The following is a 17,700-nucleotide window of genomic DNA, read 5'->3' as shown; positions in this document are numbered from 1 at the left end:
CGCCCGTCGATGCCCCCATTCATTCTCAATAGCATGCCTGCTTGTACTGTTACATACATAGCCGGAAGTTGTCTCTTGTCAGTACATCAGACGTGCTGACGAGGGGTGCCTTCCTGCTGTGATTGCGTGTACAGTGCTGTGCAGAAGAGCTCACCTTAACCTTTTTGTCTTCAAAATTTTTGCTGTTCAGTGTAGAGAAAATATTGAGCAGCATATATCAAGTTTAGGTGTTCACACCCTCGTACTTCATTACCAGGCTCCTAGACTTTGGATTTAGTGCAACTCTGCAACTCCATTTTGACAGACCCCAGCATATGCAGATTGGCAGTATGGTTTCCTCCACAGAGATGCCCAATACAGAAATCCAAAGGGCACGGTGCTGAACCCTATGGTTGCTGTCAAGTACAATTACCTTTCCCTTGATGTGAACAAAATCAAGGAGATGGTCACAGGCTTCAATAAGGAGGTGGCAGTCAACAATCTGTCTACACTGGCATGATGCCACCAATAGTGCCAGCAACTTTAAATTTCTTGGAGTCACCATCACTGATGAACTAAAGTGGGCACAACACATCTTGGCAATTAATTTCTCCATCTATGCTCAAGGTGGACACTGTTGTCTGTTCTTACAGCCTACATTGTATCCTAATACTGCACTTGCTCAGCTCAGGACTACAAAGCATTTCCGAAGAACTACTGATCGTCAGCTTAGAAAATTACTTAAACTTTTCTTCCTGCTGATCAGAGTATACTGTATATAACATATAGTATATAATGCACACTGCCTTTGAAAGTTAAACAATACCCTCATACCCTTTGTGCATTCTGCACAGTTATTATATCCCTCGCATAGCTAGATTCAGGAACAGTTTTTATCCTCAAATCATATGGAAACTCATTCTAACAAGTTTCATGAATGTTTCTTGCATTTATTGTTTGATGTTGCATTTAGAGTATGGTGTTACATTTATTACCTTGATTGCATTGCATTGCATTATTGGTATTATTGGTATTGCTCTACTCTCATCAGTCTGTGGGAGTTATGCAAGAAGAAATTTCCTTATACTATATATGCAACACTAAATCTAAAAATGAATGACCTCATGTCCACTGAGTCATCAAATGTTGGAAAGAACTGAATGGGAAAAATAACATTAAATAGTTGTATATTGTAAAAAAAAAGATTTAATGTCACAGTATATATATTTGATACCAGACATGAAGCCATCATCTACTAGACTAAATAATCTCCTACAGCCAAAAGAAAAGTGCTACTCTGCTCAATCAATCTTTATTTTGTAGATATCATATACTGTATGTTAATGAGCACCATCACAAACACCTTCACACAGAAGTGGTACAAATATTGACACACGTACAGTGAAATTCTTACTTAAATGTCCACGCAACTTGCAACTAACTCTTTGCCACTCTCTGATATCATGAGAAACAAGTACACCCCTTCACAGTGAATTACAGCAATTCCGTTGATTGTTTTATACTAAAGAAAATTGCATAAATCATTTCTTATGAAATAATATGTTTTGAGAAATTTATTTCATCCACATTTTTAGAAATATGTTTTCATTGGGCAGCATTTGCACTGCAGGGTTAATTACAATGCACCAATGTCTTGAACTGGTTAGACAAGGTAGGAGATGGCCCATTATAATCCTTATTTAGGCTGTTTTTCTTTATTTTATTAAAATCACACAACATCCCATGTAAATAAATCCATTTTTACATACATAAGATCGAAATCAAATCAATAATTTAGGCCGTTTTAGGAATATCTAAAATGTTATCTTGTATCAGGAATAAATAAAGCAATAAAATACATTAGGTGTTGATGATGAAAATTAAATACGACTGGAGAAAAGAATATAAAATATTAGCAAATCACTTCATCTACCACGCTAAAGTTTTAATGAAGCAAAACAGTAAGAACCTGACATAGCTGAATGTTACACTCAAAACAAGCAAATATTTCTTCAGAAAGCATTATGTGCTGTTGATTTTTTTTTTTACTCAGCACACACAATCATATGCTTCCTTATTGAAACCTACAGGCAACGCTGGACAAAATGCTTCTTCTTACCTTATCATTGTTCCTTAAAGCTAAGGGGAAGTCATATGTTTCACATGGTGCATAATTCTGAAACCAGATCTCAGATGGGAATGGCTGGAATAAGGGTTGGTCTACATCCACCATGGAAAACTACATAAAAGAAAGAGAAACACACTGAATTCATCTTTAATTGTAACAAGACATGTTAACATCCAGAGTCTGCTGTTTGTTGTGTTTAAGAAGGAAACTAAACCCATCTCAGATATATTCATCTTCTGTGTCATTTAAGGTATTTTGACAAAGGTCTTTAAACAAAAAAAAATCATACTTTTTGCCTAAATGCATTTTTAACAAACAGTAACAACAACATGAAACAGAACAGAAACTAAACTACTGTATTAAAGCCAAATTAAGGCTACAACTATTGTCTACAGGTTTACCTAACCTGATGAGATAGTATTTGTATTTCAACAGTTCATAAATAAATAATGTTATATTGTTTGGAGAAAGTGCCAGTATGTACTGAATTTCTAAAATCTACTAATCCATTTTCATGTCCATAATTTTCATCTTTATATCTGCTATATGATTTCCATAACCCAATTCAGAGCCAGGAGGAAGTGACGTACCTGTATATTTAAAGCATCAGGCACAAGGCAAGAATACTGTAAATTGCCAGATCATTGCACACACAACACACAAGTGCCTATGTCTACAAGCACTCATCAGCCGAACAATAACTTGGGACTTTAGAAATACCCAAAGCCATTCATACAGTAATTAAGACATCACCCATTGAATACTCTTATTCAGCACATAGGGTCAGAAGGAACAGAAGGCCAAGATGACTTCATTTAGGAATTACCTTAAAAGGATACCAGTCCATCACAGGGTTCATTTATGTACACAACCTCACTCGCTCATACCCTGCCTAAATTAAATTTACTAGTTTCACTTAACTCACTCATACAATACTTGTGCCTAACCAAATTTAGACTTTCCTATTCATCTACCAGGAATCTATTTTTAATGCTTAGGACCAGGGATGTAGAGAGCTGGATAGGCAGAAGAACTAAATGGAACATTAGCCCATCAAAGAAAACACTCAAAAGCAAACCCACACCTGGACAACTTAAATGGCAGATCTTTGAAAATGAGAAGGAAAAACGAGTAGTGGGGTAGTTCTTCAGCCATGAATAAAACAAAGACACTTTAATAAAGAACAAAAACACCCAGTAAAGCCTCACACAAAGACAGCATACTGTAGTATAAAAATTTCACATAGAATGGATCTCAATCAAGATTCCAATATAGGAAAGAACAGACGGTGTTCACTGAGCCAACGTATCTCCTGATTTCTTTGGCAAATATTATTACTACTGTGATTACAGATTGATTGATGATTGTAGACTTTGTAGGCCATGATCAATGCTTACACCTGATTATTACCATAATCTCCAAAATACAAATAGTAACCTACTGGGTAAGTGTAAGTTGTTTTAAGTACAATAGTCTCATTCTGCCATGATCACTGAACTGTATAAAATCTTGTCTAGATTAGGTATAAATAAACAGATTAGGGTTAAATAACTAGGGCTAAATAAAGTTAAGAGGCTGTTTAAAAAATCTCACCATAAATGTCATTTTTCAAGGAGTACAAATGTGACGGACCAACTCTTTAAACAACTTGCAACTTGTGTGTAATACTTACTTTAAAAAGGCATCTCATAATAATAAATAAATTGCTCCAGTGACAAATTTTCTCCAGATATATTGTACACCATTAAAACACCTATTGTGTGGCAACAATAAAAATCCATTCCTTTTAGATTTCCCAGTTTCCACAGAAGACAAGACAGGTCCATAGTTACCATGGCAATACAGCTTGCACTATATTCCAAAACCAAAGCAAAAAAAGTTGGATAATAATGGCTTAGAAAATATGAGAAATATATTATATACCTTCTGATGAGTAGTTTCACTCATATCAAAAAGCTCAAGGATTGGCGGTGGATACATCTCATGAGTATTTGCTAACCTCTGTTCTGTAGTCTGGGCCATTTCTTGCATAAAAGTAGAAGGACTTAACTGGAATGAAAAGAGAGCAGAAAAGTAAATGGATCTGGAATTTTACCAAATACTAGATGGAGGCATATTATAATCTAAAATAAACACAAATGACTGGCATTAACTGTAAAGCATTCAAAAGGTGCACTAGCTTTACCAATACTTCTAAGACAACTTATTTAGCTATCAATTAGCTGTTACATTAATCCCCAGCAGATTATAAATGACAAGTGCAATGCATAATTCTTAACTTATTACCACAGCTAGTGCATCAGCCTGAGAAGTGCCTGTGAGATGGTGATGGGGATAGAACCTGCAACCTTACTATTAGTATTTCTTAACAAACCCGGGAAGGCTTCTGGGGCCACGCCATGTCTTCTGGGAAGCACTTTCAGGCCATAATGAAAGAAGGGAGGTCCTCTCCCAATAGCAGTCCCTATAGGAATGAAGAGACCCCGACAGGACTGCACTCCAGATTCCATACCCCAAGTACCACTGTGGGTGTCCCGACTAGCCACCTAGCACATGGAGGATGGAACCATTCCCAAGTTCTGGCTTCCCTTGGTCCATCCATTATTTTATACTGGCTAGGCACAAAGTTATCTTTTCATCCAGTTGGCCAATTCATCTGTTGTTCTTCTTGGGTCTTCCTTCCTAGTAACAAACCATGCTCTTCCCTGGCTGGGAAGCCCGTTCTTATCCCACACTGTCTGTCTGTCTATCTGTCTATTAAAAGTGAAGCATTTTAACCATATTATTAAAGTGAGAAGAAAATGAAATAACATATTATTAAAATGTAAAATGGATATGTTAAAGAGGTATGAATTCCTACAGCTAATTTTCATTTTATGCTAAGCAGATACCTTGGATTATACAACTGCAGATGGACCGATTAGACTGGGCTCATTAGGAGAGATTCAGTGAAGATGCCATACTCTAATGCTCTAGTATCATTTATTCTACTAACAAATTAAATTTGTAACTTTATCAAAACAGAACAGTACTGTCACCTGAAATATTGTATAAAAATTAATTGTACATACAGTGACGCTGTTTTTGTATCATAAGTTGCTTTCATATTGGTCCATCCCTTCTTTCTCACTGAAAGTCTAACGTAATTTAGGTTCCTAAAGAGACAGTATTATTCTGTACGGTGATGCAATGGAGTAAGGAACAATTTTGTTTGATTAATAATAATTAAAGTTATTTATTGGCACATCCTATCACTGAAAGTTAGTAATACTGCAATTTTTATAAATTCACTTTTTTAAATTATTTTATTTTTGAATTTAGAATGGAAATACATATACTGCATAAACTCAATTTTATTTCATAGATTTTTATGTATTACCATAGTATGTAAAGTGATCTAAAACTGTGTCAAGGAATCCTGACCCTACCCAGGTGAACAAGTCAAGATCACTTCTTTCAGCATCACCCCGTCCAGGACTATAAAAGAAGTATAGAAAGTATAGCAGTTTGCTTTTTGATTTGTTTTGAGAAAGAACTCTGTCTGTAAAGTTACTTCAGATAGAAGACTTTACTGGGAAAACATTTGTGGATTCCTATCCATAATACTAACCTTTTAAACTATTGGTTGGGCCATAATTGCTTTTCAATACATGCAATCAGTATGGCTAGGTATTTCTATTACCGCTGGCTTATTTGTTTTAAAAAAGGATTTAAGTCTGAACTTGTCTTTTGTTATGCCTTGCTGAATTTCCTGTGTGATCACTTTATATATTGTTATTCACGTGACAGTATATATGGGAATATCCCGCTGGTGTTGCGTCAAAGGAAACTGATGCCGGGTTAGTGGCTGTGTTACATCCTCAATCATCCCCTGTATTTGCTTAAACCAACACCCATGAGGCACACGAGAGACTGAGTGACAATACTGTATATATAGTGATTGCTCAGGAGTCTCAGCACGGTAAAACAAAAGACAGGTTCAGCCTTTAATCTACTATATAACAAAACACCACTGTCTGTGTGTGAGGATGTGAGTCCAGTCCCGTCAAGCAATATGATTGGACAGGGTGGCTTTGGTGTTTCAGTGGTAGGTATGATGGCATGATGCTTTAGTGGTGTGAAGTTCAATTCCTGACTGTAACACTTTTTTATTTTAACAAAAAAGGAGCTGAGACATATGATGATACCAAGGAAAGGAGCAGGAGGAATGCTGAGGGAACACGTGGGGCAAGACATATCAAATATTTTTAAATCTGTTCTATTATTTGTCTTTGACAGTAAGCATAGCCGGTCCCTGTATAAAACAATTACACCAAAAATAATATAAATACCCAGCCACACTGGTTAAATGCATTGAAAAAACAAATACACATTATAAATTATATTTACACTAGGTGGGTAAGGCCATGCTGCAAAAAGCCTGGGTCCTAGAAACTATTAAAATTGTCAGAAAAACAATTTGAGATGTCAGGTAATTGAAAAGAACTACTCTGGGCATCTCTCTCTCTCCTACAAGGATTCGTTTTGCCAACGTGCTCGCATTGCTTATGTATTAGTGTCTAAGCGACTTTGTCTTTCTTCAGAGGATTCGTTTGCCAACATGATTGCCTCACTTGTGTATTAGTGGCGGGGGGAAAAGTAAAAGGGATACCGTTTTGCCGATTTGTTCGCCTCGCTTCTGTATTAGTGGCTAAGTGAGTGACTTTCTTTGGAGGTGTCGGTTTGCTGACGTGCTGGCCTCACTTGCATATCCTCAGAGAAGAAGCCCTTATCCCAACTCCACCTCTCACTTCCGGGCTGGACAGAGACACACACTACCAAGAAACAACTCACTTATTAGGATCTAGGAAGTCACGTCTATCTATCACCACCACAGCTCCCTTACACTTGCAAGTTACTAATGAATTAGGTTTGAATATGCCTGGTTATCAGAAAACTGAGCACAGCACAATATTTTTAAACTAACTTGCTTGATGTAAAACCTTTAACTTGCAAAGAACGTTTGCATCAGCAACCAATATTTCCTTAAAAGACAATGATAATACACAAATTAATAAATTAATTAGAAATAAAGTTGGAAGACAAAACAAAAAATGTGACAGATTATAAAATAACCCTCAATATGAAAACTACATTTTAAGCTTATCTAAACCTGAAATCTGAGTGGTCTACAATTTATTAAAATGGTTGCTAGTGTGACCATTCCGCCAACTAAATCTAAGGGAACACAGGAGTGGACTTAAATCAAAGGGGGATACAGTAGAGGTTTACAGAGGAGGTTAGGGAGGACACATGTTCATCTGTTTCCTCAACAGTTCAAAAGTCACTAATCCAGTGGAGGAACAGCCAACTCCTGGCCTTCTGTTGCTCACCCAACATCCACAACTATAAAAGGCTCCTTTGCCTCAACTCATTTGTCTACTGATCGATGGATGCTGGAATTATGTGCTTACATCAAAGTCTGATAGTTCTAGCACACTTATCTCAGCTTCACTCCTAGTCAGCAATAAACAGAGTTTGTCCCAACAGGGACAGCAACAGTTTGTCATCTCTATGTATTTTCTTTTTGTACCACATTCAATGCTGTTTATGATTTACAAGCCTTCACTGATAACAAAACAGATATTTTTGAAATCAAAATAAAAAGTGTAAAGATGCTTTGACAGTACCTATAATTAATCAGTTACAGCTCTACTACCTTGAAAGTTCATCTTCAAAGCCAGATCAATAAATGTAAATCTGAAAACTCAAAAGCTCCCTAAATCAACAAACATCTATGATTTAGGCTTTGTGATGAGATGAATTTCTTTGCTCTGGTGGGCATCAATCAATCTGAATAACTAACAAGGAAAGAAAATGTTTGGAATGAGGGCTTGATTTTTCCTTCTTGATTCATAAAGTAATAAAAATAGATGAAGCATAAATTAATATTAATATTTACTTATTAAAGAGATATGCACTAGCTATTAATTTGAATTCAATTGCTTTCATGGAAAGGTGGCCTTTCAAAAGCTGTTAGCTGAAAACCAATTATGGAGCAACAATCCGCCATAAAAATATTTGTTTTCTGACATCTCTGAAATAAATGATTTTATGCACAAAACTCTAGGTCATTAAAAAAAGTATTGCTTTTGTTACTTTGAGTGTTCTAAGGACAATACTCAGTGCCAACACGTTACTTTGTAATTTGCTTATCATTTTTCTGACTGGCACCAAATCCAAGGTTCATGCCTACCTTGTACCCAAAGCTGCTGTGTTACACACAGGTTCCCCATGACACTGAGATGGATAAAATGGTTAGAAATTAGATGGATGGGTTGCAGGATGGATGGATCAATAAAAAGATAATGTTTCTGACCAGTTAAGAAAAATGTATCAACTTTCATATATGAAAAAGACAAATTTGCTTCAATGTTTTAAATAAATGGCTTACATTTTAATTATTCTATGAATAGCATCACATCAATTTTTCAATTTCATTCTTCCATCACATCATTTATATGATAATAATCTGTGCAGAACATGCTCTTTCTTCATAAAATAACATTTCTCTCAATATCAAATCTTACTAAAGACAAGAATACAGCAAAGAAGCAAGCATATATTGACACTAGAGGTAACTAAGGAAACTGCAGTTCAAGCTGATTAGTAGGCTGGAGACAAATAATACAGTTAAGAGAATACTGCAGCTCATGGGGTGAAGTCATTGGTGGAGACCACTTGGAGGTCTGTGCTTGGACCATTACTCTATAAAACAAAACATTACGCAACATTCTCAGACCTACTTAACTCAATTTTAAGGTCACAGAGAGCCAGGACCTATCTTAGGCAGCAGGGCTATCTTAACAGCGTCATAAGCCCCAATAAGGGGCAGAGTGGTGGCTCTGAGGCTAAGGATCTGCAATGGTATGCCAAAGGTTGCTGGTTCGAATCCCTGTCACTGCCAAAAGAGATTCTACTCTGCTGGGCCCTTGAGCAAGGCCCTTAACCTTCAATTGCTCCAGGGGCACTGTAAAATGGCTGACCCTGCGCTCTGACCCCAAGGGGTATGCGAAAAACCAAATTATTTGCTTCGGGATTAATAAAGTAAAATAAATAAATAGAGCAGTGCCCCTGTTTTAATAGCAAAACAGAAACATACATAGGCATCAGAAACATTGTGGGCCCCAATGCCCGGGGCCCCGGCCAGTACCCATTGCACAGAAGCAGTGAAAACGTAAGTGAGACTGCAAAAATGATTGATAATAAATCCAAATAGATTATATTAATAACACAATTAAAATATAATATAATTATTAAATACTCAAACTCTGTAATGCACTTGTGAGACCATATCTGAAGTACTAGCTGAATTTTTGGTCAAAATGCTACATAAAGGATATTTTTGGTATTTAGTGCACTATATTAATTCCCAAGGTGAAACTGTTTTATCGTATGACCACTGGGTGTCAGAACGCAAGGTCAGCCATTGTACAGCATCCCTGGAGCAATTTTCAGGATAAGAGCCTTGCTCAAGTGCCCATTGGAGTAGGATCCCTTCTGGCAGTAACAGGATTTGAACCGGCAACCTTCCAGATATCAGCACTGGTCCTTAGCCTCAGAGCCACCAGAAGAATTAATTAGTACATTCTTAGTCTAAAGTAGAAATTGAACTAAAAAACAAAAAAAAAAACTTCAAAATTCTCAAAGGCATCAAAAAATTCTTTCCAACAGAGCTCTTTCAACTAAATTGTAAATCATGCACTCATGAAAAATGGAGAAAATTAAGTAGAAGTAGCATTTGAGATGTAAATCAGAGAACTTTTTCTTCATACAAAAGGGCCAAGGGAACCTTAAACAAACTGGAAAGACTCATTATATTTAAAAAATGATAAAATATTGGAAACGCATAGCTATTAGCTAACCAGATAAGTTTGACTGACTAAATGATCTCCTATTACTCACTCAAAAAATATATTTTGTTCTTAAGCACAATGATCCATCCACCAGTAACTGATGCACCTACAGTAATAAGTAATGTCAGTGATGAAGCAAATGACCACTTTGCTTGAGAAATCAATTAAGAGAAAAATAGGATTTCAAAATGGGTAACTGTGGTAATGTGTTGAAGAACAAAAAGGGGCTAAGGATTTAATGCACACAGATGGACTGCCTGAGTGTGCAACAACCAGACACACACACAATATGTAGCCTTGGTGGGGCAGAGAAGGAGCCACACCAGAAAACAAACCACAGAGGGAGGGATTTCCAAGAAGAGACAAGGGCAGGATAACAAACGTTTAATGAAGTCTTGAACATACTAGTACACCTTACACATATCAGCAGAGAGGCGAAAGAGCACAAGAAAGCAGTTATTCGCCTAGATTTGACCAACATTTATCACTCTATTCCACATCAATTAATTAATATCACACTGGAGAAGTATTACATGCCTAGTAAAATACACAGTCTCCTGAAAGACTACCTTGATGCATTTAAGGTAAGGTTTATTCCGGCCATTTATACAAGAGTGGTGGAAAGCAAAGTTAGAGATTATGACAAGCTGTGCAAACTCTGCCATCATTTTTCTCCATAGTGACTCACCTCCTCTTGACATCAGCTGAGGGACCTACTGGAGGGCCAGTGATGAGAGAAAAAGTCAAGCAACCACCAATGCAATATTTTATTAATGACATGACCGCAGTGAGAAACAGAAGACAAGTGAATACTGGAAGAGAGTAAGAGGCATTTTTTGTAGATGAGGATGACTTTCAAGCCAAGCAAGTCTAGGGTCTTGGTTCTAAAGAAAGAGAGTTTGGATAATAGCATTTGGCTTAGAGCTGAAAATACCAACTCTGTTAGGAAAAAACACTAAAAAACCAAGGGAAGTGGTTTGACAACACCCTTATGGACACAACTGAAGAAGGTAGCAGAAAAGAGGTAGAAGAGTGGTTCAAATGAGTGGACAAAAACAGCATGCAAGCAAAATATACACCCTGGTGTTACCAGTATGGGTCTTGACAAGGCTCTTCTGTCCCCTACTGTATATCCAGCTCAACACTTGAGGCTATGTAAAGGAAAATCAGAGAGCACCTAGAAAGATGGTTAGAAGGCATCAACAAGCTTAATAGTATTAATTAGATAGCTCAAATTAAAAACTGCAGCTTCCTTTCATAGGCCTGCTTGAAGAGTACAAGGTAACTAAAGCAATGTATGAAGTCTTGCTGCATAACTGAAAGGAAAACAGCTGGGATAGAAGTATGGCTAAGAGGAAACAGTCAGCTGCAGAAACAGACAAAGAATAGACCAGATTAAACCACAAGCATATTGTTGATGCTGTAGGAAGAGAGTGCATTGGCACTGGCTGTATTCTATGTTTAAAACAGGGAAAAAACAGACCATGACAGGTGGCAAAAGCAAAGATGTGGTATGTGGGAGAGAAGCTTTGTAGCAAAAGTGGAGAGAACAAAAGAGGAAAGAAAGTGGACATGGTGGGAAGGAGCTGAACAAATTAAGTTGACATGGGTAGACGTGATTAATGGAATGTAGAAGATTAAGGTACCTGCTGCACAGAGTCTACGACATTCTCCCAAGCCCCACAAACTTTGTCATCTAGGGACTGAAGGAAGACCTGATGTACACACTCTGCTGCAGGCCAGACAACTTGGAGCATATCTTGTCATTATATTAGATAGGACTGGTAGAGGGGAGGTGTCTCTGGTGGCAAGACAAAGTGTTGGCATTGTTGGGGGCCTTCTGAAGGAAATAATATGGAAACAGTGGAAAAGACCAAGGCATATCAATTGGATTAGGACTATAAAGAAGACCAATAACATCAGTGAGAGTGATCTACTAGGGATTGCCATAGACTAGGATGTGAAAGTAGATATCCGGGGGCAACTCACCTTTACTATGGCACATAACCAATACAACATTAGGCAATGTTTGTTAATCTTGTCTAAAGCAACTAGGACTATCATTATACTGGAGTTGATGTTCGACTGGAAAGTGTATAAACAGGAGCCATTAAAAAAGAAATCTCTGTAAATATCAGTCACTGGCTAATAAGTGTATTGAGAAAGGATTTAAGGCAAAGTGCCTGCCATTGGAGGTTGCAGTTTTGGTTTCACAAGGGAAATCACTGTGGAAGACACAAAACCCTGGACATTGTAAGGCATCAGAGTGAGAAGATCTGTAGCACAAGAGCACAAGAGATGGAGAGACTGTCACAATGGCTATGGCTTGAGAGATGGGAGCACTGAATTAGACACATGCCTCAGACAAGGTCTGACCAATCCAATCAACACATCCTTCAAAAGATGATTTGAAAGCGCCAAAACATCTAATGTAGGATGGAATTACCTGAAGGTGAGCCATGAAACAACTATATAATCTAATGGGATGTAAGCAAAAACAAACAAAACCACAAAATGCAGACGTAACTAAAGCAGAAAACTACTTGTCTGGGCACACAATATACATCCTGATGTAAAACACAACGTAAAGTTTTAACATTTGTGACCTGATGCTTAGACGTTTTTAGGCAGAGCAAGAGATGTACAGAATGTGTCCATCTAGACAATAAAAATGAACAAGCAATAATCCAAAAAATAAAATGTATTTTTTTATCAAGTAACATAAACGTAAATGGTTGGATCTAATATTATTTTCATGTATTAAAACACAAATCAAATAAAAATACAAAAATTACAATAATTTGTAATATCAATATTTTACATACAGTATATAATTTACGTATGCTGTATATACATACAGTATACATAGTGCTTATAGATGCATTTGCAGATGTATTTGCACAGACCTTTATTTTCCTTCCATCCCGCTTAACCAGTTTTGGATTTCGGGGGGCCAGCACTTTAGATCTGGATTTATCTGTCGTTTTAAAAGATAAGTGCTGTAGACTCCTAGGAGATTCTTGAGCCTTGTCAGTAGGCATCTTCAACACAGTTTTAGTAGGACCTCATCTAAGAAACAGGAATTTGTTGTTACAATTCTTTATTTCCTAATAGCTGTAAATATTATTTAGAATGGCAGGTTTTAAGTTGCTGAAATAGTAATAGTTCAATTATCATAAAACTAAAATAGAATATTCTAAGACAATACTCTGTAAATCTGATCAATTCATATAAATGAATGTACAGTAATTGCATTTTATCTTATATTTATTAAACTGGCCCTTTTTGACAACTGTTTTTGTTGGTTACAGTTTGGCAGGTAGAGACAAAGTAAAATTGTAACTCAAAACATACTTAGGTGGAGAACATAACATTCACAAACAAAAGTTAACCTTTTACTCCATTATGCTAATTTTATTACTTTTAATACGGGTCACTTAAAAATCCAGATTTGTCAACGCATTGTTGCAAATCAATGTTACACATTCTACATTTTAAACATACTGATCAGTGAGTGAAAGCTACAAAGCCGAGATTATTCCATTGTTTAACGCTGACAAAAAAAATTGGGATTTTTTTCCCTTTCTTCAGTGTCATTGATTATGAACAAAGAAAAAATTTTGCTCAAATTACATCGATATTCATAAAAACGTTTTCAACTGCATTTGCTATAACTTTTGTATAACTACATGTCGCGATCGTTTCTGTAGTTAACAGGTATATTGAAAAAAAAACAGAAAAAGAAGTGAGTGCGTAATTAAAGAAAATAAGATTTTTTTTCAATATTAGAATTTATATTTATCCTTACATATTTAGTTCGCAGTTGTGCCCTGAAGTGATTTAACTAAATAGTACTCAAAAACGTAGTGGAGTCCACGTTTAAGTTTTTAGAATGCAGCACATACTTCAAAAGAAATACATAAAAGTATCTGAAATTGAAACGAAAATGTGTATTGTAATTAACTAAATACTACATTTGCATCATACTTACAAACATCGAAAATCGGCTCTACAGTAGCCCCTTCGGTGTGCACGCGCGTCCCTACGGTAAGGAGAACTGTTTTTCCGGTTACCATGACAGCGCGCCCGCTGTTAAAAACTCGCCAATTGATTGGCTAGCCCTACAGTATTCTTCAATTGGATTCGTTGTGGTTGTCAGGGGGACCCACATCAACAGTATTAGAAGTACGGGGCGGTGTTAGAAGTTGAAAAATCAGTGGAGTCTGTCTGTGGCTGTAACTCTGTATGTATACTAAGAGCTCTTTAGTAGTAATTTGTGCTGATTTATTTGAAGCGGTGGTCAGTCGACGCATTAGTTATCTCTCCGGCTTTAAGGATAAAATCTTTCAGTGTACTGTACAGTTCTCGTTGCACAATTCTGTACTCATGTAGCTTCCAAAAAGCATGTAGCTAAAGTCGTGCTTGGACTGAAAGCTTACTTTCGCTATGAATTTAACGCAAATGCTATGCAGTGAAGTAAGACGTCAAAAAGTAATATTTTTAATTGTTCTCTTCTTTGTATTTTTGAAACAGCAATTGTTTAAATATGTTGCCGTAATGAATTGTTTCTAATTCACGCAAGGGGAAACTGAAAAAAGACAGTGTCTGGCTTTCATTCTCGCACTCTTTTACAAGGTGAAAAATTCCATAAAAATCATAAGATTTCGATCTTACAGCTGCGCAGTGTTGACATTCGGATCCAGCGCCATGGGTTCGAATGATGAATCCGGTTCATTGTCTTCGAAGAGTTTGTAATCTTTCATGTGTACGTAGGGTTTGCTTTAGTTACCCTGGTTTCCCTCTCACCCCCGAAAGACGTGTCAGTCTGAGTGGCTGTGCGTGTGTCCTGCAGACAACTGTCGCAGGGCCCAGGTTATTTCCTCCTAGCGACAATTTGACACTTACTGCCAAACCAAGGATAGATAGATAGATAGATAGATAGATAGATAGATAGATAGATAGATAGATAGATAGATAGATAGATAGCATCAGGAAGGTTTCCTTTGTTGACAAGTGTGGAAGCCTGCTAGAAGGCAGTTTACTCCTATGTTTTCTGTACTCTGGAAAAGTAAGTTCGAACAGGTCAATGAGAGGCATGGATGCATGGTCATGTGTCAAAAGAGAGACAGAGAGATGCAAAGAAGGGAACATCTGAGATAGCAACACTAACTGACCTCTAGAAACAATGTATATTTTGAAAAGAATATAACCACCCATCTAACAGAGCACACCATGATGGCCTAACTTGGTGACTCTGCCTTTTAATTTCAGCTTAAAGATCTGGTGTGCCAATCTTTGTGGTAGAGGCATGGAGAAAGTATAAAGTTGCCCCAAAAGTTATTTCAGGTCTTGATAAAAAGTAATAACAGGAATGAGTTAAAGCCTTTTCTTGGCCAGAGGCTAATTGAGTCTGTATTCAGGAGGAGAACTGGTGAGGAAGGCTTGAAAGGGAGACAGAGAGAGACGATAGGTTGAGACGGTAAGGCGTTTTAGTGATACTGTAGTCAGCAAATGAGTACACCAAACCACCAGATCAGCTGTGGTTGGGATTACTTTCATTGCCAGCAGAGGCACTGGACTAGACCTGTTTCCATTGTCATTTACTCCTATACCCTGTGGAGTACTTAAAGCTCACAGTCCCCAGTGTAACATCTAAGCCACCTGCTTTGTACAGTATACTAAACTGTTCCAATTGTTAATGTTTTATGTCATTTGATGCCAACTGCCAAGCTAGCAAAAATCACTTCAGTCTCTTGCCAATCATCCAAGACCAAAATATCTCATAGGTACCCTCAGGAAAAACCACTTCTGGGGAATCCACTATAACTGCAGATTGCAATGTCCACTAGTGATGGTCTCCTTTCTAAATTGGTAGGACGAAATTTAATCTTTTGCTAGTTAAAGTTTTATTTTTCTCCCAACCCATAACCTTTTCCTAGCCTTGTGTTAGCCAACTTAGTGCCATTTTTTTTATTTTTTTTTCTCCAGCCTTTGGAGTTTTTTTTTTTGTTTTTTCTGTCCACCCTGGCCATCGGACCTTACTCTTATTCTATGTTAATTAATGTTGACTTATGTTTATCTTTTATTGTGTCTTCTATTTCTCTATTCATTTTGTAAAGCACTTTGAGCTACATTTTTTTGTATGAATATGTGCTATATAAATAAATGTTGATTGATTGATTGATTTCTGCTACTAAATTCCTTCGTTATGTGCATAAGCTACCCTCCTTCTTCATCAGAAGAAACGTCAAATATAACATCGACACACTTCAGTTTAGGCAACACACATTTTAAACTGTTGCCAAGGAACATCTGTGGTAGCCAGTGCATTAAAAGAAGAGAAATGTATATATCTCAGTATGAGCTGTACAATATAACATAATGGCACGCATATAAAACCCACATAACAAACAAAAAATGCTCAGAATAATCCTTCAATCTCTAAAGGAAAAGTCCCACCACATTACATTAATGCTAAGAACAAATATCATCTAAAACCCATGCCTGATATACTTGCTACAATATAGACTATATGACCAAGTATTTTGGGAAACCTGATAATCACACCTACAGTATATGAATTTGTTGGACATCCCATTGGAAAATAAAAAACATGGCCATGAATATGCAGCCTGCCCCCAATTTGCAGCTATAAGAGCCTCCACTCCTGTGAGGAGGCTTTCCATGAGATTTTGGAGTGTAGGTGTCTGTGGGAATTTGTGTCCATTCAGCCAAAAGAGCATTTGTGAAGTAATTTACTGTAATTAGATTAGAAGATCTGGCCCATAATTGGTGTTCCAGTTCATCCCAAAGGTGTTTCGATAGGTTTGAAGTCGGCCTTTGAACAGGCCACTCGAGTTCTTCCATGTCTTTATGGACCTGCATTTGTGCATAGGCGCACAGCTGTGCTGGAACAGAAAAGGGCCTTCCCTAAATTTCCACAAAGTTGGAAGTGCACAATTGTCTAAAATATCTTTGTATGTTGTACAGTAGCATTAACAGTACCCTTCAGTTGAACCAAGAGGCCTAGCCTAAACCATGAAGATGAGCCCTGGAAAGTTGCATCTTCCTGGCATCTGTCAAACCTAGATTGGTTCTTCACTCAAAATAATATATTTGCACTGCTCCAGAGTCCAATGCTGGTGTGCTGTACACCTCTCAGGGATACTTATAATTGTGCATTGTGATCTTAGGCTTGTGTGCAGCTGCTCAGCCATGGATACCTATTTCATTAGGCTTCAACCCACTGTTTGTGTGCTGATGTCGCTTTCGGTGACAGTTTGGAAAACTTAGGATTGCACACAGTGCTTCAGGTATAAACATATAAATGTGGTGCTCTGTTTCTGTCTGCTTCTTGTTCCTTGTTGTGATGCCCTTTCAATATAACAATTCAATTCAATATTAATCAAGCAGGTGTCCATCTTGGAATATCGTGCATGCTGTTGTAGAGATATTGTGATGAAGTTTACTTTAGTGAAGTAGCAATTGCAGTACTGAAAGCTTTCATTAGACGGGCAGTCTATTAAAACCAGGACATTTTGATATCCTTCAGTTATATATCGGTATACACGTATTGAACCCTACAGTAAATTACAGTGCCAATGAAACAGTCACGCCATCGGGTACATCATTCATATCTAGATAATGCGTTGTTTCCTTGCTTAGGAAGTTAGGAAGATCATTTAAACTGCAGTGTTT

At 37.2% G+C, this 17,700-nt stretch overlaps 1 protein-coding gene across 1 annotated transcript in view; it reads right to left on the bottom strand.

Annotated features, from left to right (window-relative positions):
- Positions 1-14,041, bottom strand: part of hydin (HYDIN axonemal central pair apparatus protein) — a 409,298-nt gene extending 395,257 nt beyond the window's left edge. Inside the window, exons 1-4 of the mRNA XM_039762370.1 lie at positions 13,994-14,041; positions 12,909-13,071; positions 4,031-4,156; positions 2,099-2,218 (exon numbers count right to left, since the gene is read on the bottom strand). Coding sequence (XP_039618304.1) covers positions 2,099-2,218; positions 4,031-4,156; positions 12,909-13,043 — 381 coding nt within the window. The 5' untranslated portion in view covers positions 13,044-13,071; positions 13,994-14,041. The remainder of the gene's footprint in view (positions 1-2,098; positions 2,219-4,030; positions 4,157-12,908; positions 13,072-13,993) is intronic.
- Between the last annotated feature and the right edge of the window lie 3,659 nt (positions 14,042-17,700).

This window comes from Polypterus senegalus, chromosome 9 (genome assembly GCF_016835505.1).
Source record: "Polypterus senegalus isolate Bchr_013 chromosome 9, ASM1683550v1, whole genome shotgun sequence".
Classification (NCBI taxonomy): Eukaryota; Metazoa; Chordata; class Cladistia; order Polypteriformes; family Polypteridae; genus Polypterus; species Polypterus senegalus.
The sequence above is the reverse complement of the archived record's forward strand: the minus strand, read 5'-3'. Positions and strand labels throughout refer to the sequence as shown.